We start from the raw sequence: 22,923 nt of genomic DNA, 5'->3' as shown, positions 1-22,923 counted from the left end.
ATATTTCGATCACTTACTGTGATCCTCTTCAGCAGATATGAATTACAGAGTAGAGAACAATGTGTATTTATACTAAAACAGTGAGGTAAGCTAGAAGGGACGGGGGCTCAGGTCACTTGTCCGGCGCGCATTGTGTGGATCTTGGTGGCTCAGGTCACATGTCCAGCGTTGCATGGACCTTGGTGTCTTTTGTCCATAGCTAATGTAGATGATAACATTTTATTTATAGCAAAAGAAGAAATACAATCTGGTGACCATTGGCCATAGAAAATGTTATAATTTGGAAATTTGTTTATTAGGGAGGATTCTACCATTTTTCTTCTGAAACTACATTTGGATTTGTAAATTATTTCAGCATCGTCCCAATTTATCCGGTGGTTTTTGTTGGCGACGTGCTGAAATACCGCGGAATTTTCCTGCCGGTATCTTACAGAGTTCTTGTGCTCCTTGACCCTGGTAGTGAGATCTCGACCTGTCTGTCCTGGCTATCAACGATTGGAGGAGACGAAAATGAGGGAGAAAAAAAAAAAACACAATATAGTAGCTATGCCGTAATGGTCTGCCGATTGTTGTATTAGGGTTAAGAGTCGTTTTATACAATATTCTTTATTTTAAAAACATTATCTTATATAGTACATGCATACAAACTTTCACATTTTTTTTATTTTATCAAATAATTCTATAATTACATGTATACAAACTCCCTACACGGGTGGACTTCCCGCCTTAGCCTCATGCAAAATATAATACATATAATAAATAACCTGTCTTGCAAGGTCTTGATAGGTAGAAAAGAGAGTAGAACCCTTGTGTAAGCAAGAAAAATATAGACTTGAAAAGAAGACTTGAAAGAAGGAATCTGGTGTAACGGCGGAGGAGAAAGTTCGTTGGTTCACGTCACCGCTAAGCTCCCGTAGGATCTTGTACAATATATGTCCTTTCGGGGATTCATTCATTCATTCATTTCATAATCCCGGACAGAAGTGAGTCGCTATATCCATATGGAGGATTTTACAAGGGCGGCGATAGTGGTAACGCTTAATATATATATATACATGTAAGCGGAGTAGGAAACACAGGAGTCTTAGTCTAGAGTTTATTCCTGACTAGTTTCGCAGGTATGCTTTTTCAAAGGAATGGTGTATAAACAGGATGTGGGCATTATATACATGGGGTGGACCTCACTACCTCCCCGTGGTACCATAGTTGGTGACAAGTGTGAACATTAAATATTCATTGTGGCAAATGTAATAATAATGATAATGCTTAGCAAGTGGTAAATATGATGACTGCTAATGATAACAATGAAAATATTAACAGTAATTGTAACAGTGTACACGGGTCACCATGTGACGTTTGAGACTAGCATTTTGCGAGAAAGCAGAATCACGCAGGTCACACTAAAATGGGTTCTCTCCCGTGTGGGTCATCATGTGACGTTTGAGACCAGAATTTCCTGAGAAAGCTGAATCACACTGGTCACACTGAAATGGCTTCTCTCCCGTGTGGGTCACCATGTGACTTTTGAGATGACCCTTACGTGAAAAAGCTTTATTGCACTGGTCACACTGGAATGGCTTCTCTCCTGTGTGGGTCATCATGTGAAGTTTGAGATCACGCTTTCGTGGGAAAGCAGAATCACACAGGTCACACTGAAATGGCTTCTCTCCTGTGTGAGTCATCATGTGATGTTTGAGATCAGCCTTACGTGAGAAAGCAGAATCACACAGGTCACATTGAAATGGCTTCTCTCCTGTGTGGGTCATCATGTGAAGTTTGAGATCAGCCTTTCTTGGGAAAGCAGAATCACACAGGCCACATTGAAATGGCTTCTCTCCTGTGTGGGTCATGATGTGAAGTGTGAGATCACCCTTTCGTGGGAAAGCAGAATCACACAGGCCACATTGAAATGGCTTCTCTCCTGTGTGGGTCTTCATGTGACGATTGAGATGACCCCTTAGTGAGAAAGCAGAATCACACAGGTCACACTGAAATGGCTTCTCTCCCGTGTGGGTCATCATGTGACGTTTGAGATCACGCTTTCGTGGGAAAGCAGAATCACACAGGTCACACTGAAATGGCTTCTCTCCCGTGTGGGTCATCATGTGACGTTTGTGATCAACATTTCCTGAGAAAGCAGAATCACACAGGTCACACTGAAATGGCTTCTCTCCCGTGTGGACCATCATGTGGCGTTTGAGATCAGCCTTTCGTGGGAAAGCAGAATCACACAGGTTACACTGAAATGGCTTCTCTCCTGTGTGGGTCATCATGTGAAGTTTGAGATCAGCCTTACGTGAAAAAGCTTTATTGCACAGGTCACACTGGAATGGCTTCTCTCCTGTGTGGTTCATCATGTGACATTTGAGATTACCCTTACGTGAAAAAGCTTTATTGCACAGGTCACACTGGAATGGCTTCTCTCCTGTGTGGGTCATCATGTGATGTTTGAGATGACCCTTTCGTGAAAAAGCACAATCGCACAGGTCACACTGGAATGGCTTCTCTCCTGTGTAGGCCATGTGTTGTTTCAGATCACCCTTTTGTGAGAAAGGGTAATCACACAGGTCACACTGAAATGGCTTCTCTCCTGACCTAAAAAAGCACAGTAAAATTGATTATTAAAATCACTCATGAAAATGGGATGTGCGCATATTACATCCACACCAATTACAGTGTCCCAGCCCTCGAATAGGTGCCCACCTACATAAGCAAACTACTCCCCAACAACCACCACCATTAACATTGGTCACGGATTACTTAGTTGGATATGTGGACTACACACTTGAACGATAAAGGAAATTAATTAAATCACGTTTATACACACTGTGGCCTTTCTTCACCCTGTACCCTCTCACTTTTTGTCAAGTCTATCAATGTGTTCCTAGTGCTCAGGTATATTGGTCTATGCACCTATTTGCACCCACCTATATATATATATATATATAATATATATATATATATAATATATATATATATATAATATCTTTTAAATGTATAAATTTGTTGCCTAATCAATCGGTGGGAGAAAGTACTGGTAGTTTTGACGCAACAACAATAATAATGATAATAAAACCGCGATTGTACATGTCACTTGGGTTTATTGTTCCAGAAAGATGACAGATGTTTAGGTGAATTTTACAGGTCCAAGTTGTAAACTTAATTTTCTATTGCAAGGGTATTTCTAATGTATATCCTAAGATGTCATGAAATGATAAACTCCCCCTAGATTTTTTTGTGAAAGAAAATATATACAATAAAAACACTCATTTCCACTTTTATCTTTTTTAAAAGGCAATAATTAATTTTATGTGGCCTAAGATTCAATATTCTAAGTTACTGGTAAAGTGAAAAACAGCAAACTAGGGGAGTGAATGAATAAATATTACGAAGAGAAATATGATATACAATAGCACACATAACTGGAAACAAAAAATCTTGGTGATATTTTCGCCCATCCAATACTTACGGATATCAGAAATCAATGTTTGTGTGATTCATGCGAATCCTTTATTAGTTTCAATTTGCCGGGATACAACCCCCCCCCCACACACACACACCCTACATGAAAAGCGAACAAACGAGTGAATTTGGGCAGAAATGGCACCAGGTGGAATTCATCGTAAAAAGTTCAAACTTGTCGAAATACGTGGAAACACATCACGAGAAATCCACATGTTACATGAAGTACTGAGAAATAAACAAAATAACATGTATGATCTCATTTGGCACATCCAACTGCCTCTTACCAAATGCTTTCCAACACTTAGCAGAGAGAGCCAATCCCGTTTGCTGTAATTTGGCATAATTATTATTATTAATCCATAAGTATAACGACCAATGTAGGTTGTTTTAAATGGAAAAACTTTTAGATAGGAAAATGTTACAAGTGGAGTTCCTCAGGGTTCCGTTCTTGGGCCACTTCTATTCATAGTATATATAAATGATATAGACCATGGACTAAAATCTACTGTTTCCAAATTTGCTGATGATACAAAACTGTGCAGAATGGCAAATGATCACTTAAACCAATTAGATATTCAAGAAGATTTAGATAAATTACAGCAATGGTCTGAAAAGTGGCTAATGAAATTTAACACGAGTAAATGCAAGGTAATGCACATAGGTAAAAGCAACAATAAGTACAATTACAAGTTATTTAGAAATTCGTTAACAAAAGTGGATAGTGAAAAAGATCTCGGCATAATTATCAGTAACGACCTCAAATAATCTAAGCAGTGTATTTCAGCCTCTGAGAAAGCAAATAAGATTCTAGGACTGATTGTGCAATCTTCTGATTTCAAAAGTCCATCACTCATTAACAAGTTATATAAATCATTAGTTTGTCCACATTTGGAATATGCTGTTTCTGTATGGTCACCGAATCTCATTAAAGACATTAACAGACTGGAAAGAGTACACTGGCGAGCCACAAAACTGATTCCAAATATCAAAAATAAATCATACGAAAATCGACTATAACATATGAATCTGTTTTCCCTAAAAAACCGTAGACTCAGAGGTGACTTGATACAGGTCTTTAAGATTCTAAAGGAAACTGACATCAAAAGTGGTCTCAAACAATCCGGAAATAGATTCAATTTGGAAGTAGGTAGAAACAACTTTGCCAACTGTGTAGTTAATGAATGGAATAAACTTCCTGCACAGGTAGTGCAATGTAGTTCAGTTCGAAGCTTTAAGACTCATTTAGATAAACACTTAAGCAAGATGCTGTAATGATTATAATTTATTTTATATTATTTGTTTTTGCTTTGTTATCATTTGTCTGTTTGATTTTCATTTATTATTAGTTATGTGTCAATTCATTATTATTTACTGTTTACCTGTTTGTTTGTTATTCAACTATACCTATGCATTTATTTATGTATTTTGTTTGTTGCATACATTATTATATATCTTTTTTATTTATTATTATCATTTTATTATTATTATGATTTTTTTCTCGCATCCGACCTAGATATGGACCAAAAGGTCTCCTGTCAGCATGCTCCGCCTTTGTAATCCTTTGTAAACGAGTGTTCACTGCATCAGCAACACTGGCACTGACAAAAGTGAAGATCTGGTTTGGTTTGTCAAGGCTGGTGGTTGCTTTCCTCTTCATACCTTGCCGGCACTTCTCCACATCAACAGCACTATCATCAGCTGGATGGCAATGGCCAATATGTGCAAAGGGAGACTGGTGATCCTTGGTGGTTATAACAATGCCTGGGTATCTAACAAGAGGATCACATTTGACACATCGCCAAGATAACTGTGGTAAAGTTTCAGACCACCACGTTTGGTGTATAGAGAAACTCAAAGTTAATAAAACACCAGGACATGACGGTTGGCATCCAAGAATCTTAAAGGAAATGAAAAATGAGATTGTTCTTCCATTAGAAATTATTTTCTAGAAATCCATCATATCCGAAGGCAACAAAAAGAATCCAAAAAACTAAAGGCCTATAAGTTTGACTTCAATAGTAGGAAAAACGAATGGAAATTATCATCAGAGATGCTATCGAACATCATTAAGAAAGTAACTGTTTGATAAATGATAGCCAGCATGGTTTCAGACGGAAACGTTCTTGCGTGACTAACTTACTCGAATTCTACGACACAGTTATCTTGAATTATGTCAAGAAACAATATAGATTTAATATATCTAGACTTTGCAAAAGCTTTTGATATCATCCCACTCGAAAGACTACTTACTAAATTAGCTTCACACGGAATAAGTGGTAGCCTATTAAGTTGGACTAGTAATTGGTTCAATGATCGAAGAGAGTTCTTTTGAATAGAAAAAAATTCTGGGTGGAGTGGAGTTCCTCAGGGTCCCGTTCTTTGGCCACTTCTATTCATAGTGTGATATAGACCACGAACTAAAATCTATTGTTTCCAAATTTCCTGATGATACAAAATTAAGCGGAATGGCAAATGATCACTTAAACCAATTAGATATTCAAGATTTAGATAAATTACAGCAATGGTCTGATAAGTCACTAATGAAATTTAGCACAAGTAAGTGCAAGGTAATGCACATAGGTAAAATAACTTCCTTTGACTGCCATAGATCGATATCAACCACTTTGGAGACCTCTGATCTTGTCAGTGCCTGACAAGCATGTATTACATCACTGTTGTCAATAGTTTTCCTCTACTGGCATTTAAACTTGAGTTCTTGGTGCCTAGGGAATCCATAAACTTCATCCTGTGACAGAAATACAGACCTTGTTATGAATAGAAGGTTCTCCTGGCAAATTTTTTGCTTGACACTGCAACTTCTGGCCATTCAATAGTTCATGCTACCCAAAGATATTGCTACATACCTCTCCTGATCATCATGTCCTGGTGATAGATATCAGTTTTATTGACATTTATGGGATTTCAGCCAAGACAATTACTTAGTGCAGTTTGGATAAAATACACATGGTAAACAGGATCCGCAATCCAATTAGATTCTAACCACGAATAAAATCACAATGAACATTTGCACTCATGTCACACCAGACTTCAGATGATATTATCTTACTGGTCTACAAGATCTTCCCTCATGAACTTGAGGTAAATTAGGTGGAAAAAAACATATTGTATTATCCAAAGTTACATTACATTCAGGGGTATAAATCCTAACATTCCGAAAACACCCAACAGGCAATTTTTTCCCAACAGTTTTCCTGTTGATTTGACCTCATCGGGGGTGCCATTTCAATTGGAAATCACTTGTCTGTACTAAACTCCCACCCCCATCTGGGGGCTGCATTAGGCAATAAGTATTGCGATTTAGAGAAGCATGCAAAGCCAGTGATTAATGAGATATATGACAACATTGTTCAAATAAAAGATAAATCAAGCACAGTATTCTCCTATTCTGACGATATCTAACCTACCCAGTCTCTCCCTAATGGAGAATAGATTTTTCAATGTTTACCCCGTCTGGGGTATTGGCTGCACCCCATCTAGGGTATTGGCTGCATGTTATTGTGGCAAAGTAGTATGCAGGTGATACTTTAGGGGCTATATGGGGTGTCCCTATGGACCAGAGCCACACATCATTTTGTCTGTGATGGAGGAAAACTCTGTTCATAGAGAAATTATGACACTTTTATACTACAACTATCCCTCCATTATGCTGTCCCCCAACCCCTTGTTACTCTCCTGTACCATTTCTCTGAATATTCATTTCCTTTTTTTTTTTTGTTTTTGCCGACCCTGTGGTGGGGGAAGAGAATGCTACCACCAAGTCTTTCCACTTGAGTCGTAAAAGGCGACAAAAAATGGGACGGGGATGGGATTAGGAGTCCTACTACCTGTAGCCCCAAAAGGGGACATTCCTACAAAAGAAGGAAAGCCATAAGAGGGTCTGGAAGTTTTCTAACCAGTACCCTAAGGTTTGGGTCTTTTATTGTGTGTGGATGTGGTACAGATGAGAGTAAAAGGGAAGAGATAGGCAGTATGTTTGTGAGAAGAAAGATGGATGTGCTGGCTTTGAGCGAAACTAAAATGAAAGGAAAGGGCATTTATGAGTTTGGGAGTGTAGCTGGGAGGTACTCAGGAGTGAAGAGGGGACGAGGGAGAGAAGGGGTGGCTATACTAGTAAGTGAAGAGATAAGTAAGCGGGTAGTGGAGTGGAAGGAGGTTTCATCAAGGTTGATGTGGATGAAGGTGAAGCTGGGAAGGGAGATGTGTGTTTTTGTAAGTGCGTATGGAGTTGGTAGTGAGAAGAGCGTAGAGGAAAGGGAGGCTTTTTGGGTAGATATAAATGAGTGCATAGAGGGATTAGGGAGAAATGTCAATGTAGTTGTATTGGGAGACCTTAATGCTTGGGTAGGAAAGGAACCAATAGACGGTGTGATTGGGAAGTATGGAGTTCCAGGTAAAAATCGTAGTGGAGAACGATGGTGGAGATGTGTCTTGAGAGTTGATGATAGCAAGTACTGTACAGTGTTTAGGAAAAAAGTCAAGCATGAGTACACATGGGAGAGGGTGATGGATGGAAGGGTGGCAGATAGAGTGTTAATGGACTATATAGTGGTGACCAGGAGTATGGTAGGAAGAGTTAAGGATGAACATGTTCTAAGGGGAGAGAGGGGGGAATATCAGATCCTTTTCTGGTGGAAGGTAAATTGAGAGTGGAGAATAGGTGGAGAAAGAGGAAAAGGGGCAGAAGGTGGGGAGATACTTAGAGTGAACTGCTAAATGAGGGAAAAAAAAAGGAGAGTGAGTATAAGAAGAAGCTGAAAGAGGAGTGGGAGGCACTAAAGGATAGAGTAGAACTAGGAGTGGAGGAGGAATGGGGATGGTTTAAGGAGGGAGTCATAAGGTGTGCAAAGATGGTGTGTGGAACAAGGAGGGCGGGAGGAAATAGAAGGGTAGTGAGTGGTGGGATGAGGAAGCAAAACAAAGAAATGTGTAGAAGAGAAGAAGCAGGCTTTCATAGATTGGCTGGAAAGTAGGACGAGGGAATCGTATGAGAGGTACAAAGTAAAGAGAAGGAAAGTTAAGCATAAGATAAAGGAAGCAAAGAGGAGAGCAGATGTGAAATGGGGTAAGAGTATGACAAAAAAAATTGAAAGCAATAAAAAGATATTTTGGAAGGAAAATAAAAGAGAAAGAGGAGGCGAATCAAGTAGAGAAGAAAAGGTAAAAGATGCAGATGGAGAGATGATAATGGAAGAGAAGGCAGTGAGAGGAAGGTGGGCAGAGTATTTTAGGGAGTTGCTAAATGTGAAGGAGGATAGGGAAGGAAAGGTAGTTGCAGTGGGAATTGCTAAGAAAATGAGAGTGATGAGTGAGGAAAATGAAGGAGAAATAGGGAAGGATGAAGTGAGAGCAGCTGTTAAGATGATGAAAGCAGGTAAGGCACCTGGTCTGCATGGATGCCATGCAGAATGTCTGAAGAAAGGAGGTATAGTGATGGTGGACTGGCTGGTGAGGTTATTTAATGTTTGTTTAAAAGGGGGTAGAGTGCCGGAGGACTGGAGGAGTGCCTGTGTAGTTCCACTTTACAAGGGAAAGGGGGACAAGTGTGAGTGTAGTAGTTTCAGAGGGATCAGCTTGTTGAGTGTAGTTAGAAAGGCTTATGGGAGGGTCTTGAATGAGAGGATTAGGAGAGGAACAGAGGGAGTAATTGGTGAGGAACAGTGTGGATTTAGGACAGGTAGGGGTTGTGTAGATCAGATTTTTGTGGTAAGACAGATATATGAGAAAGCTATAGGGAAAGGTAAGGATGTTTTTTAGGTTTTTATGGATCTGGAAAAGGCTTATGACAGGGTAGGCAGAAAGGCACTGTGGGAGCTACTGCAGATATATGGGATAGGAGGAAAGCTGTTAACAGCAGTCAAGAGAGTAGTAGAGCTTGTGTTAGGATTAGAAATGGAGAGAATGAATGGTTTGAGTTAAAGGTGGGACTTCATCAGGGATGTGTTATGTTGCCCTGGCTGTTCAATCATTACATGTATGGGGTGGTGCGAGGGGTGAATGCAAGGGTAGTAGGTCAGGGGTTGGAGATGATTAAAGAAAATGGAGAAAAGTGGGAGTTGAGCCAGTTGTTTCCTGACGACACTGCACTTGTAGCAGGAACAGAGGAGGGATTGAGGAAGTTAGTGACAGAGTTTGAGAAGGCATATGAAAGAAGGAAGCTGAAGATAAATGTGGGTAAAAGTAAGGTGATGAGATGTACAAGGGGAGAAAGTGACAGCAGGCTGGAAGTAAGCATTAAGGGTGAAAGACTGGAGGAAGTGGATAGTTTTAGATACTTGGGTGCGAATGTGGCAGGGAAGGGAGGAGTGGAGGTGGAGGAAGAATGTAGATTGAAAGAAGCAAGTTAATGCCTTGGTGGATTGAAAAGTGTAATGAGAGATAGACATCTGGGAATGGATGCTAAGAGGAGGTTATATGAAGGAGTGATTGTGCCAACAGCATTGTACGGAGCAGAAACATGGAACATGAGAGAGGAAGAGAGGAGTTTGAATGTGTTTGAGATGAAATGTCTAAGAAATATGATAGGGGTTACTAGGCTGGGTGGAGTGAGAAATGAGGAGGTGAGGAGGAGAACAGGGGTGGAAAGGGAACTGGGAGATAGGGTTGATGAAAGAGTATTAGGATGGTTTGGACAAATGGAAAGAATGAGTGAAGAAAGATTAGTAAAAGAAGTGTGGAAGGCAGAGGTGGAAGGAGTGAATATGAGGGGACGTCCTAGGATGAGATGGATGGATGGGGTGAAAGGGGCATTACAAAAGAGAGGTATGTCTGTGGAGGAAGGATGGGAGAGGACAGAAGATAGGGGTGAATGGAGATGGGTTGTGTATAGATGAGGCTGTGATGCATGAGGGGGAGTGGGTGGGGGGATGAGGAGGTATGTATGAGAAAAAATTTGATGCAGCCCGAAGGGGTTTCTCCCCGTCTTCTCCTTTTCTGCATGAGGGGACGGCGAGGGGGGGTCGCTAAATTTTTGAAGCGGCCTTGCTGTGGATGTGCCGTCTTGCAACACTACTTCTTACCCAGGGCTGTGGACAGGATGCAGGGATCACCCGTCATCTAGGAGATGCCAAGATAAGAGGGAGGGAGGAGGGTGGAGGGGAGTGGAATATATAGGAAATGGAATGGGTGGGAGTGGTTTCTATGCCTTTTTCTTTTTGGCTACCCCCCATGTAGGGGGAAAAATCCTTTGGTATATGTATGCCTGTATCTGAGATGAGATAATTTTATACAAGATAATTTTCATGATATTTTATTGAAAAAACTTCAGGCATAGGAAGGGCGAATATTGGCTGGTTCAAGTCCTACCTTACAGGTTGCAAACAACTTGTACAGGTAAATGAAGCCTGCTCAGATGACAGAGAGATAACTTGTGCTGTACCACAAGGTTCAATTCTAGGATCGCTACTGTTCCTGGTCTATATTAACGACATGCCAGGTGCGGTGAACTGTAAGTTACTGCTATTTGCAGACGACTCCGCACTAATTGTCTCAGGTAGAAGAAGAGGAGAAACCGAGTGTCAAACTGTCATCGGTCCAGGACTGGCTCATAGATAATAGGCTGTCTTTACACCTCGGTAAAACGGAAAGTATTGTCTTCGTATCAAAACCCAACCTCAGGAAACACAGCGATGTACAGGTCAGATGTGGGGTTAATGTCTTGGAGTCAAAACAAGAGGTAACCTATTTTGGAATACCCTTAGATCAGTCCCTCTCATGGACTGCTATAACGGATAAGATTGTATCCAAGTGTTCACATAAAGTCAAATTTTTGTACAGAAAAGCCAGAAATTTTGATCTGGAAACAAAGAAGCTTCTGGTCTCAGCCTTGTTACAACATCACTTTGATTACACTTGTAGCTCTTGGTACAGTCTGAGCAGAAAAAACCAGTCTCGGCTACAGGTTGCACAAAATAAGATAATTAGATTCATACTAAATTTACCTCACCGTAGCCATATTGGTATAGAAGAATTTAGCAAGGTAGAATGTTACCTGTAAAATATCGTGTCCAGCAGTTGATACTAAACCAGGTTTACAATGTCGTTCATAATTCTGCTCCCACATATGTGAGCTGTAATTTTACATTATCGGCTGAGAACCGAACACAGAACAGTCAAGAATCTCTTATTGTCCCTCATGCAGGTCCCTTCACCAAAAACAGTTTTTACTTCACAGGTGCACAACTATGGAACTCACTACCTGTGTCCATTAAGAAGTCAAATAGCAAGGTTACCTTCAAGAAAAAAGTCAAGGGTTACTATATGTCTCAGCTATGGACAGAGAACAGCCTTGATTTTATGCACTACTAGCTTAGTGAGGGATACCTGATTCCATGAGTAATACCATTCAAATCTGCTTTCACTCATAACTGTTCTGACCTCCCCCCCTTTTTTTGTCCTTCAGAAGTTTAGTTTAGTATAACAATGATTGATGTTACAAATTGGTTTCCACCTTTGTTTTGCTAGTCATAATATGGTATATGTCTCAGGTAGGGTCCGAGAACAGTTATGATCTGACCTTTTCCTCATTCTCCTTGTTGTTTTACTCATATGAGTACTGGTCCCATGTACCCTACCTCTGGTGCTTCAGGTTATAATATACTACTCCCTAGTGCACATACTAATTGCCCACTCCGTCCTAAGATTCAGGTAAAATGTTAGATTTAATTAATAGGTGACCCTAGTTGCAGTGTAGCATTCACTATAACAACATGTTGATACAGCTGTACAATATTGTAGTATATCATTAATGGTACTACTCTGATATAGTACACACTCATACATGTTCATACAGCTGTGGAATAATGCAGTATATCATTAATGGTACTACTCCGATATAGTACTCACTCATACTGTTTTGTTACAATTTAACATTATTTTGTTGTTCCTTTGCTTAATGCAATGTCCCTTTTTGTGATGGTGCTCAATTTTTGGTCTCAATATTCTATGTGTACAAACATTTGAGTAATATTAGCAAAACTATAACAATGTTTATATGTCATATGTGTACTGACTGGTATTACTCATGATTGTCTCTGGTCCCCTTAACCCCCTATGTATGTTGTCTGTGCGACTTAGTGTAGAATAACAATCTGATGAGGACCACAATGGAAATAAGCGTACATGCTTTTTGTGTTATCCTCGGCAATTTGCAATTATTATTCCGAACCATGTGTTCTTGTCATTATTTGCACTTCATGGACATTGATTCAGTGCCAAATAAAGTCTATCTATCTATCTAATGATTCTACATAATTTTAAGTATTCACAAAGATGTTTGCCAATCTGCAACCCTTCCCTATATCATCTGCTAGCCCATGTTTATATATAATAAATTCATAGTAATGTCGGCAACGATTTTTAAAACACTAAGACGAGCATCTTTACAGTTACCAAGAATTAGGTTAGGTTACATTATGCTAAATCTCAAGGCTGCAATTTTTAACCTGCATCATTAAGTAGCTTTTATCATTCTGAATATTTTCATCCCCAGATATAAGTACCACAAATCTATAGTAACATCAGTGGTGTTTGGAAAAAAAGACAAGCAAACATCTTTACATATACCCAATTCTACACTTACGTCAAAATGTGTATTTAAAACTTGGAATTGTTTTAAAACATCAGTATATACTGTTAACTACTTCCTAGTTCTTAAAGGGCTATTGTTATTTGAAATGCTTTCTTTGAATTTTGTGTATCTCAACCCAAAACAAAATTTAATGTCCCTGCAGACAGCCCCCTATACAATTTTTGAAATGCTGGTTTTCTTTGAATAGTTTCACCCAATCATAGAATTTGATATGTGGCTTATGTGTTTCTGGTGGGAAATGTTGTGATATGAACGATGGTGTACATCACTTCCGTCGCAAATCCGTACTTTTCAAGTAATTAAATATTAAAGTTATGCACTTTAAACTTATTTTGAGTATTCCAGCCAATAATCATATAATGCATAAATTAACCCATCAATGCGATACCCTTCGAAAGCCTAGTAGTTTGTGAATTTACGTACAGTATTTGCACGTCTGATGTGATAGAATGTAAACAGTGACTAAAGAAGCTTGTGTAATTCGCCTTCATTCTGTCTACGAATTTGGTAGCGGCGATTGGAACCCATGAAAAACCAGACCACATCTACCAAACTTTAAGGTGGCGGCACACTACGCATTTCTTAATAATATACTAGCTTGTGGTACTTGCTTTGCTATCAAACTCTTGCCTACCTGTCACATAGGGAGTGTTTTGCTTGATGATTTTTTGGCTGGCGGCAAACGATAACAATATCTAAGCTTGCGGCTATGTTTTCGTTTATGTTAACAGTGACTCTACCTGAGGAAGTCAAATGAATATCAAAACGTTTTCATATTGCTTTTAATGTATTCATATGAGTATAGTGACATTTAAAAATAATAAATAAATATATCATGCATAACCAATAATATGCCATTCTATTTATATTCTATACATAAACCGCAGGAATGGAGGCTCATTTTTACACTCACCTGACTAGCAAAAATTGCCGTAGGTATCGACACACCATGTATTTCTGGCTAATCAAAACGTTTTCATATTGCTTTTGTTTCAGTATGAGTATAGTGACATTTAAAGATAATAAATAAAGATATCATGCATAACCAATAATATGCAATTCTATTTATATTCTATACATAAACCGCAGGAATGGTGGCTCATTTATACACTCACCTGACTAGCAAAAATTGCCGTAGGTGTCGACACACCAAGCATTTCTGGTTAACATTGTACACGCATGTACTACTTGCTTGCGTATCCGTCACACTGGGAAAGTTTTTTTTCTGACGACTTTTTGGCTGGCGGGTAGCTAAAGCAATAACCAAACATCCCGTTTAAGGACAGACCCCCCCCCCCAATCAGGCTCGCCCAAAATGGCTCGACAAAGACACTGAAAAAGTATTGCTAAAAAGAGATAGGCTTATGAGAAATACAAGTACTCAGGTGCACCTAATAACTATCAAAGTTATGTAATAATACAGAGAGATTTAAAAAAGACAATAGAAATACGAAAACGACAATATGAAATTAATGTCACTGATAAAATCAAAGAAAATTCCAAAGAAACCCATAGCTATATTAGATACAAAAGTTATTAGGAATCACATTGGCCCACTATTTTAAACAACCATTTTAGCTCAGTATTCGTAAACGAAACACCTCAAAGTGAACTTCAAACTGAAACCTGTGAAAAGTCTAGGGTGAACTTACTACGGTAAATATAACAAAAGGAAAAAGTAAAGGATGTATAGAAAAACCCAAAATTGGTCAAACAAAAGAGCCTGACGATTGGCATTAAAGAATCTTGAAAAATGAGACTGTTCTTCCATTAGAAATTATTTGCAAATAATCCATCATATCCGAAGATATTCCAAGAGAATAGAAGGTATCTAACGTTACTCCCCCCATTCGAAAAAGGTGACAAATATCAACCAAATAACTACAGGCTTATAAGCTTGACTTAAATCGTAGAGCAAATTATGGAAGTTATCATCAGAGATGCTATCGAACACTATTTAGAAAGTAACTGTTTGATAAATGATAGCCAGCATGGATTCAGACGGAAACGTTCTTGTATGACTTACTCAAATTCTACAACACAGTCATCTCGATTTGTGGCAAAAGAAACAATATAGAGGCGATGCAATGGAAGCAGTCTTTTAAAAAAGCACGATAATATCCTGCCAATCCTAGGAAAGGGCGTACTTGTTCAACCGTCTTAGGTGTAGGAAAACTTCTAACAGCTTTGATCTTATCATCTGTAGTATGAACGCCGTCTTTGTCTACCACATGACCTACGGATTGGATGCTGGACTTAAAAAATGAATGTTGCAAGACTAAGGACAAAATATGGAAGTGAATTTTTACATCCTTGTAAACTAGAATCAAGTCATCCAACTACACAAAAAGTCCGATACCCACTAGTTCATGAGTTAATAAGGCGCTGGCATGTTAAAGGAGCATTCCGTAAAGGCATGGGGCAACGGAGCCATTCGTAACGACCTGACGGAGTTGAGAAGGCCGTCATCTTACGAGGCTTTTCTTCCAAAGGAATCTGCCAAAAGCCAGCCTTTGGGTCCAAGGTGGTGAACATTGTGTTACCTGTTCCTATGGACTGAAGATCACACAACACAGGCAAAGGGTAATGACCTGGAACTGTGACATCGCTGACACGCCTATAATCCAAAACAAGGCGAAATGACCCACTCCTCATATGCACAACAAGGAGCGGGGAGTTCCAGTAGGAACGAGACTCTTGGATGACACCCCCACTCAACAACTCGTCAATTAGAGACCAACCTGTAAGAAGATACGTACCCTGAGCGCACCCCTGGTTTAAGATCGATGTTATAGACAACACAATCCGTAATTCCCAGTCGTTCCCCGGCTAAGGCCAGAGATTGACGATGTGTCGCTAACAGTTCAATGAGACAGTCTCTTACCTCAGGGAAATCAGCGTTACTTACATATGTCTCATACTGAGAGGCTAAATGAGCTGTGTCACTTGCGTGTGTAGACGATTGAATTGAAGCTGCTATGATAGGAGATAAATCCTGGATAATGTCACCATTAACGACTGGCCTGTCCATTGCAGAAATTGCATTGTTGTCGAAAGTAACCATACGGTGTCGAGGAGATATATCTATAACATGAGTTGCTAAAGTATCAACGACTTAGAGACAGTGCAAATAAATCCAAGAATAGACAAGGGAGAGCCTTGTACAGCTTGCAAAGCACTACAAGAAGGTAGGTATGGTACCTTGTACAAATTCTTGAGAGCAGAATATGCTTTATTAATTATTACACATTCTGCCCCAGTGCCTACCGCTACAGAGATAGGTAATTGGTCCATATAATACTGAAAGGTAAGGAGTTGGGAAGAGAAAGCAGCCAGTAAAGGGGCAATCTTGGACTGGTCACTATTAGTCAGTCTTTGGGCTTTTGATACGGGCGCTTGTGAAAATGGGACTAAGTGTGCCTGGGGATTAAACAATTTCCTGCTTTCAGCTTCAAAATGTTGGAACACTGAGGACGCACAGGTCGATGAGCGAAGTTAACCAGCGTTGGGTCTGGTTAGTACTTGGATGTGTGACCTCCTGGGAACGCCAGGTGCTATTGGTATTTTCTCTTCTTCTCTTTCTGTCCTAGTATTCTTGCTTCATTTATATCAACGTAACTGCAATCAAACGGCTGACATTTGACCTCCCCTGGCTGCCATGTCATAGGACCCTAGGTCAATCTACTATATCAGCTTCAGTGCAAACACCGTCCTCGTAGTATGATACCCTATGAGGAACGTCTATCCTAACGTAGAATGCGGGCTCATTTAATTGGACTTTTTTTCAAAATGTTCTATGGCTTCGTTAATATTAACATAGTGATGTCACAAAAATGGTTACAAAATATCGTATAAGAGATCTTTATATATTATGTATATGTATTAGGGGTTTAAGAGTCTTTTCATATCAACCTTTTTATCAATAGCTATCAACGATTCGAGATGAAAATGAGGGAGGAGAGAAAAACAACACAATACAGTAGCTATGCCGTAATGGTCTGCCGACTGTTGTATTAGGGTTAAGAATCTTTGTATACAATGTTTTTCATTCTAAAAGCATTATTTTATATAGTACATGCATACAAACTTTCACATTTTTTATCTTATCAAATTATCTTGTATAGTACATACGTACAGTACATACACACCTGGACTGCCTGCATGGGTGGAATTCCCGTCTTAGTCTCATGTAAAACATAACATACATGTAGTTACCTGTCACTACCTTCTTGCAAGAGGTAGGTAGAAAAGAGAGCAGAAGCCTTGTGTAAGCAACAAAAATATTGATTAAATACGAGTCTGGGAGTTCGCGTGTATTGCGGAGATGACATTCCTTTGTGTGAGAATTATGCAGACTCGAGGTCATTATGCCGTAAAGTCTTGAAAAAAAAAGAATCTGGTGTAACGGTGGAGGAGAAAGTTCGTTGGTTCACGTCACTACTAAGCTCCCGTAGGATCTTGTATATGTCTTTGCGGGGGTTCATTCATTCATTTCATTCTCCCGAACAGAAGTGAGTCGCCACATCCATATGGTGGATTTTATAAGGCCGGCGACAGTGGCAACACTTACACACACACACACACATATATATATATTCATGTAAGCGGAGTAGGAAACACGGGAGTCTTAGTCTAGAGTTTATTCCTGACTAATTTCGCAGCTATGCTTTTTCAAAGGAATTTTGTACAAACAGGCTGTGGGTGGGACATGGGGTGGACTTCACTACCTCCCCGTGTTACCATAGTTGGTGACAAGTGTGAACATTACATATTCATTGTGGCAAATGTGATCATAATGCTAATGCTTGGCAAGTGGTACATATGATGACAACACTAATAATAACAATGAAAATATTAATAGTATTTGTAACAGTGATAACAATAACAAAAATAATTAGGATAATGATAAATGTTGAAAATAAATAATGATTAATAATATTTGGAATACAACAAAATAGTCATGATAAAAAGAAGAGAATAGTGAGGGTTATGATGAAAACATTAAGTGGTGAAGGAACAAAGTAGAAATAATGGAGGATACGTGAACTGGTGTCATGTGAAATAAGGTATAGTAGCATGGCATAAGAGGAAAGCTGGAAAGGGTAGGCAGAAGTGGGAAATAGGTGTCTACTTAGAGTCTGGGAAGCCATTCTCGGAGGGCAAGTGTCGCGGTAGATTTTGTCCATTTTAAGTCACCAGTTCTCTTGTTTGTGTTTTTGTGGTTGGCAATGTAAAGTGATTCAATTATTTTCCATTGTTTCTTGTGTAGTCCTTTGGCTAGAATGGTGGATCCCGCACAGTTTGGTAGGTGTCCCTCTGTGTCTATGTGGTTAATTAGAGCGTTTGTTTCTCGGTGGTGTCTAATGTCCGATTTGTGTTCCCAGAGCCTGTTGTCCTCTGTATGTTTCTCCGTAGTATGCAGTGTCGCAGTCATTGCAGTGAATTTTGTATATGATCATATTTTCACGGTTCGTCTTGGTTTTGTATGTGACCAAGTGTCCTATTTTCTTGCCTGTGAGAGAAGTTCTGCCTGTCTCAACGTTTTGGAAAGCATGTGAGAGAGGCCAGAGTTAGGAACCACAGCGTATCGTAAATCTGCCCTCTCTTCAATTTCTTTCCTCCGTCTGATTTTAGTGGCTTTCCGTAGTGACGTCCCTAACATGCCCTCGGGGTACCTTTGGTTCCTGAATGCAGCGATTATGTATATAATTTCATCTTGTAAATACTCTTCGCTGCATATTATAAGAACCCTAAGATAAAACCCAATGATAATTCCTGATTTGGTATTTTCGTCATGTGCGCTAAAATAGAGAACACCCTTTCGTGGGAAAGGAGAATCAGACAGGTCTCAATAAAGTGGCTTCTCTCCTTTGTGGGTCATCATGTGACGTTTCAGATCACCCTTTCGTGGGAAAGCAGAATCACACAGGTCACACTGAAACGGCGTCTCTCCTGTGTGGGAGATCATGTGACGTTTGAGATCACCCTTTCGTGAGGAAGCATAATCACACATACCACAATGGAATGGCTTTTCTCCTGTGTGAGTCATCATGTGACGTTTGTGATCAACCTTTCGTAGGAAAGCAGAATCACACAGGTCACACCGGAATGGCTTCTCTCCTGTGTGGGTCATCACGTGAATTTTGAGATGACCCCTTTGTCGGAAAGCAGAATCACACAGGTCACACTGAAATGGCTTCTCTCCTGTGTGGGTCATCATGTGAAGTTTGAGTTCACTAGTTCGTAGGAAAGTAGAATCGCACAGGTCACACTGAAATGGCTTCTCTCCTGTGTGGGTCATCATGTGAAGTTTGAGATCACCCTTTCGTGAAAAAGCAGAATCACACAGGTCACACTGAAACGGCGTCTCTCCTGTGTGGGAGATCATGTGAAGTTTGAGTTCACCCTTGCGTGAGGAAGCATAATCACACATACCACACTGGAATGGTTTCTCTCCTGTGTGGGAGATCATGTGACATTTGAGATCAGCCTTTCGTGAGGAAGCATAATCACACAGGCCACACTGAAATGGTTTTTCTCCTGTGTGGTTCATCATGTGACATTTGAAATTACCCTTTTGTCGGAAAGCAGAATCACACAGGTCACACTGAAATGGCGTCTCTCCTGTGTGGGTCATCATGTGAAGTTTGAGATCACCCTTTCGTGAGGAAGCATAATCACACATACCACACTGGAATGGCTTCTCTCCCGTGTGGGTCATCATGTGACGTCTGAGATCACCCTTTCGCGAGGAAGCATAATCACACATACCACACTGGAATGGTTTCTCTTCCGTGTGGGTCATCATGTGACGTCTGAGATCACCCTTTCCTGAGAAAGCAGAATCACACAGGTCACACTGAAAGGGCTTCTCTCCTCTGTGGGTCATCATGTGATGTTTGAGACAAGCCTTTCGCCGGAACGCAGAATCACACAGGCCACACTGAAATGGCTTCTCTCCTGTGTGGATCATCATGTGACGTTTGAGAACACCCTTTCGGCGGAAAGCAGAATCACACAGGTCACACTGAAATGGCTTCTCTCCCGTGTGGGTCATCATGTGACGTTTGAGATCCTTATTTCCTAAGAAAGCAGAATCACACAGGTCACACTGAAATGGCTTCTCTCCCGTGTGGGTCATCATGTGACGTCTGAGATCAGCCTTTCCTGAGAAAGCATAATCACACATACCACACTGAAATGGCCTCTCTCCCGTGTGGGTCATCATGTGACGATTGAGATTACCCTTTTGTCGGAAAGCAGAATCACACAGGTCACACTGAAAGGGCTTCTCTCCTCTGTGGGTCATCATGTGAAGTTTGAGATCAGCCTTTCGTAGGAAAGCAGAATCACACAGGGCACACTGAAATGGCTTCTCTCCTGTGTGGATCATCATGTGACGTTTGAGAACACCCTTTTGGCGGAAAGCAGAATCACACAGGTCACACTGAAATGGCTTCTCTCCTGTGTGGGTCATCATGTGACGTTTGAGATCATCATTTCCTAAGAAAGCAGAATCACACAGGTCACACTGAAATGGCTTTTCTCCCGTGTGGGTCATCATGTGACGTCTGAGATCAGCCTTTCCTAAGAGAGCAGAATCACACAGGTAACACTGAAATGGGTTCTACCCCGTGTGCGTTATTATGTGACGATTGAGATTACCCTTTCGTGGGAAAGCAGAATCACATACGCCACACTGAAATGGCTTCTCTCCCGTGTGGTTTATCATGTGACACTTGAGATCACACTTACGTAACTTTATTGCACAGGTCACACTGGAATGGCTTCTCTCCTGACCTGAAAAAGCACAGTAAAATTTATTATTAAAATCACTCACGAAAATGGGATGTGTACACATTACATCCACACCAATTACATTGTCCCAGCCCTCGAACAGGTGCCCACCTACGTACCCAAAGTACTCGCCAACAGCCAACAACCACCACTGTTAACATTGGTCATGGATTACGTAGTTGGGAATCCGTCAAAACACACATTAAATCAATATCATATAGCGGAAACCAAAAATGGTCAACTGGTCATTATAGTGTTGTTTGCTTTGACCCACCCATAATGTTCACAACAATGTAAACAAACACACAGTTGCCCCTGCCTACCCCGTGTAGCATTGTCATTGCTGATAATATCACAAACCAACAAACCATTTCCTCCTATAAATGATGGCGGAAAGGGTCAAAGCATCCTTTTCACCCACCCCACACCCTTTCGCAAAGTTGTGGGTTCAATAGAAATTCCATACTTGGCTCCTATTCCAAGGAATAACTATTAATTACCTACCGCAACAGTCAAAGTCAAGCACACATGGTGTCAGATATTATAGTTTCGTAGTGGGACTCATCAAAATCTGATATTGATTTATACTGCTAAAAAAAAATTCGTGTGACACCACTGATACCTAACTGGGAGGGGGAGGTTAGGTTAGGCTCAACCCTGTCGCTCAATCATCCAGTACAAACAAAAACAAACTTTTGAGATCACCGAGAAAACAACCACTACAAATGAATTACAATTAAATGTGACAAATTGACGCACATTGTCTATTTTAGTAGTAAATCACAATAACAACACAATTTTCTTCAGATTCAATAATTTGTAACTTTATGTCTAAAGTAATTGCATGTCTGGCATGAGAGAACGTAAACACTGAACACGTTTGATACGTCACCTTCATTGTAACCAATAAAGATTTTGGCCAATTATAGCAACCTATACGGTAGAAGCGCAGTAGGATCGTCTTCAGAGGTGTGATGAGATACAGTGGTCAAAGAGCTTGATATTTTGGCCGTAGTTGGAAATGGGAGAGGTATTCCGCGCTACCGAAGCTGTCCGGGTCCCCCTCCTCCTCCAGTCGCTACGAGAATCGGATAACTGGTCACAACCTTACATGCCCAATTGTACATAATGGATCATATACATTTTCATTTACAAAGAATACAATAAAATAAAGTGCAACTTGTACAAGTGAAAAAATGGACTACAGACCTGAACGAAAAAGGAAATAAATCAAATCACGTTCATACACACTGTGGCCCTTGTTCACCTTGTACTCCCTCACTTTTTGTTGAGTCTATCATTGTGTTCCCAGTGCCCAGGCATATTGGATTTAGGTCTATGCACCTATATACGCTACTTTTGTCATCCACGCTTCTAAAAATAATCTCCTTTTCTTTGAGCTGTCTCTGTGTACCACTGTTGCTCCTTCCCAGTCAATGCTGTGCTGTAATTCGTTCATGTGTTTATAAAGTGCTGAGGCTACATCTTTCCGTTTAACTTACTGTTTGTGTTCTTCCATTCTAGTGACGAGTTTCTTTTGTGTTTCTCCTATGCAATATGCATTACAATCCCAAAAGCCAATGCGGTACACTACACCCGCCTGCTCTGTGGATGCTTCCATGTCCTTGACCCTGGTGAGGTTGTGATGCAGTGTTGCGTGGTTTAAGTGCCACCTGTATGTTCTTGTCCCGGAGTATCCTGGCCGTTACCTCTGATGCACCTTTAATGTACGGAACTGTGACCCTGTGTCCTGTGTGAGGGGAGTGTGTCCCGGTGCTTCGAGTCCTCGTCCATTTCCGTTCAGTCCGACTCGGATAGCCGTTGGTTCGGAAAACGTCAGGTAGGTGCCCTCTTTAGCACACCTTCTCAAACTCCGTCACTAGCTTCCTTAACCCCTCCTCTAATCCTCCAAATTTCTTCATTTTCTTTAACCTTTTCCAATCTCCGGCCCATTACCCTCGCATCACCCCATTCATTTACACATTGAACAGCCACGGCGACATAACACATCCCTCGCGAAGTCCCACCCCTACATTAAACCACTCGCTCTCTCC

General features: G+C 40.4%; 2 protein-coding genes across 7 annotated transcripts in view; both read right to left on the bottom strand.

Moving 5' to 3' along the window:
• On the bottom strand, positions 1-17,438 carry LOC143041326 (uncharacterized). The gene is made up of 5 exons (XM_076213147.1): positions 17,288-17,438; positions 15,832-16,156; positions 15,547-15,689; positions 13,707-13,812; positions 1-2,595 (listed from the first exon to the last, which is right to left on the bottom strand). Exons 1-5 carry the CDS (start codon positions 17,436-17,438, stop codon positions 1,401-1,403), a joined length of 1,920 nt encoding a protein of 639 aa, XP_076069262.1. The 3' UTR covers positions 1-1,400.
• Positions 17,054-22,923, bottom strand: part of LOC143041165 (uncharacterized) — a 24,322-nt gene continuing 18,452 nt past the window's right edge. For 3 of the 6 annotated variants that reach the window (XM_076212988.1, XM_076212985.1, XM_076212984.1), the window contains 2 exons: positions 21,762-21,947; positions 17,054-20,872 (listed from right to left, as the gene is read on the bottom strand). In XM_076212988.1, the coding sequence (XP_076069103.1) occupies positions 18,921-20,636 (1,716 nt within the window). In that variant the 5' untranslated portion in view covers positions 20,637-20,872; positions 21,762-21,947 and the 3' untranslated portion in view covers positions 17,054-18,920. The remainder of the gene's footprint in view (positions 20,873-21,761; positions 21,948-22,923) is intronic. The other 3 variants (XM_076212989.1, XM_076212987.1, XM_076212986.1) reach the window with 1 other exon arrangement.

Source organism: Oratosquilla oratoria, chromosome 30 (assembly GCF_046742065.1).
Source record: "Oratosquilla oratoria isolate Oo_2021 chromosome 30, ASM4674206v1, whole genome shotgun sequence".
In the NCBI taxonomy this organism is placed as follows: Eukaryota; Metazoa; Arthropoda; class Malacostraca; order Stomatopoda; family Squillidae; genus Oratosquilla; species Oratosquilla oratoria.
Note: the sequence above shows the minus strand (reverse complement) of the source record. Positions and strands in the feature narration are given on the sequence as shown.

What these genes read in the sequence shown, in the direction of transcription:
- LOC143041326 (XM_076213147.1), bottom strand. Translation starts at nt 17,438, where the DNA reads ATGACCTCGAGTCTGCATAATTCTCACACAAAGGAATGTCATCTCCGC. An exon ending in TTGCAAGAAGGTAGTGACAG is followed by an intron (nt 16,157 to 17,287) that starts GTAACTACATGT and finishes CTCATGTTATAG; the next exon opens with ATATATCTCCTCGACACCGT. An exon ending in AAACCAGGGGTGCGCTCAGG is followed by an intron (nt 15,690 to 15,831) that starts GTACGTATCTTC and finishes TTTGGATTATAG; the next exon opens with GCGTGTCAGCGATGTCACAG.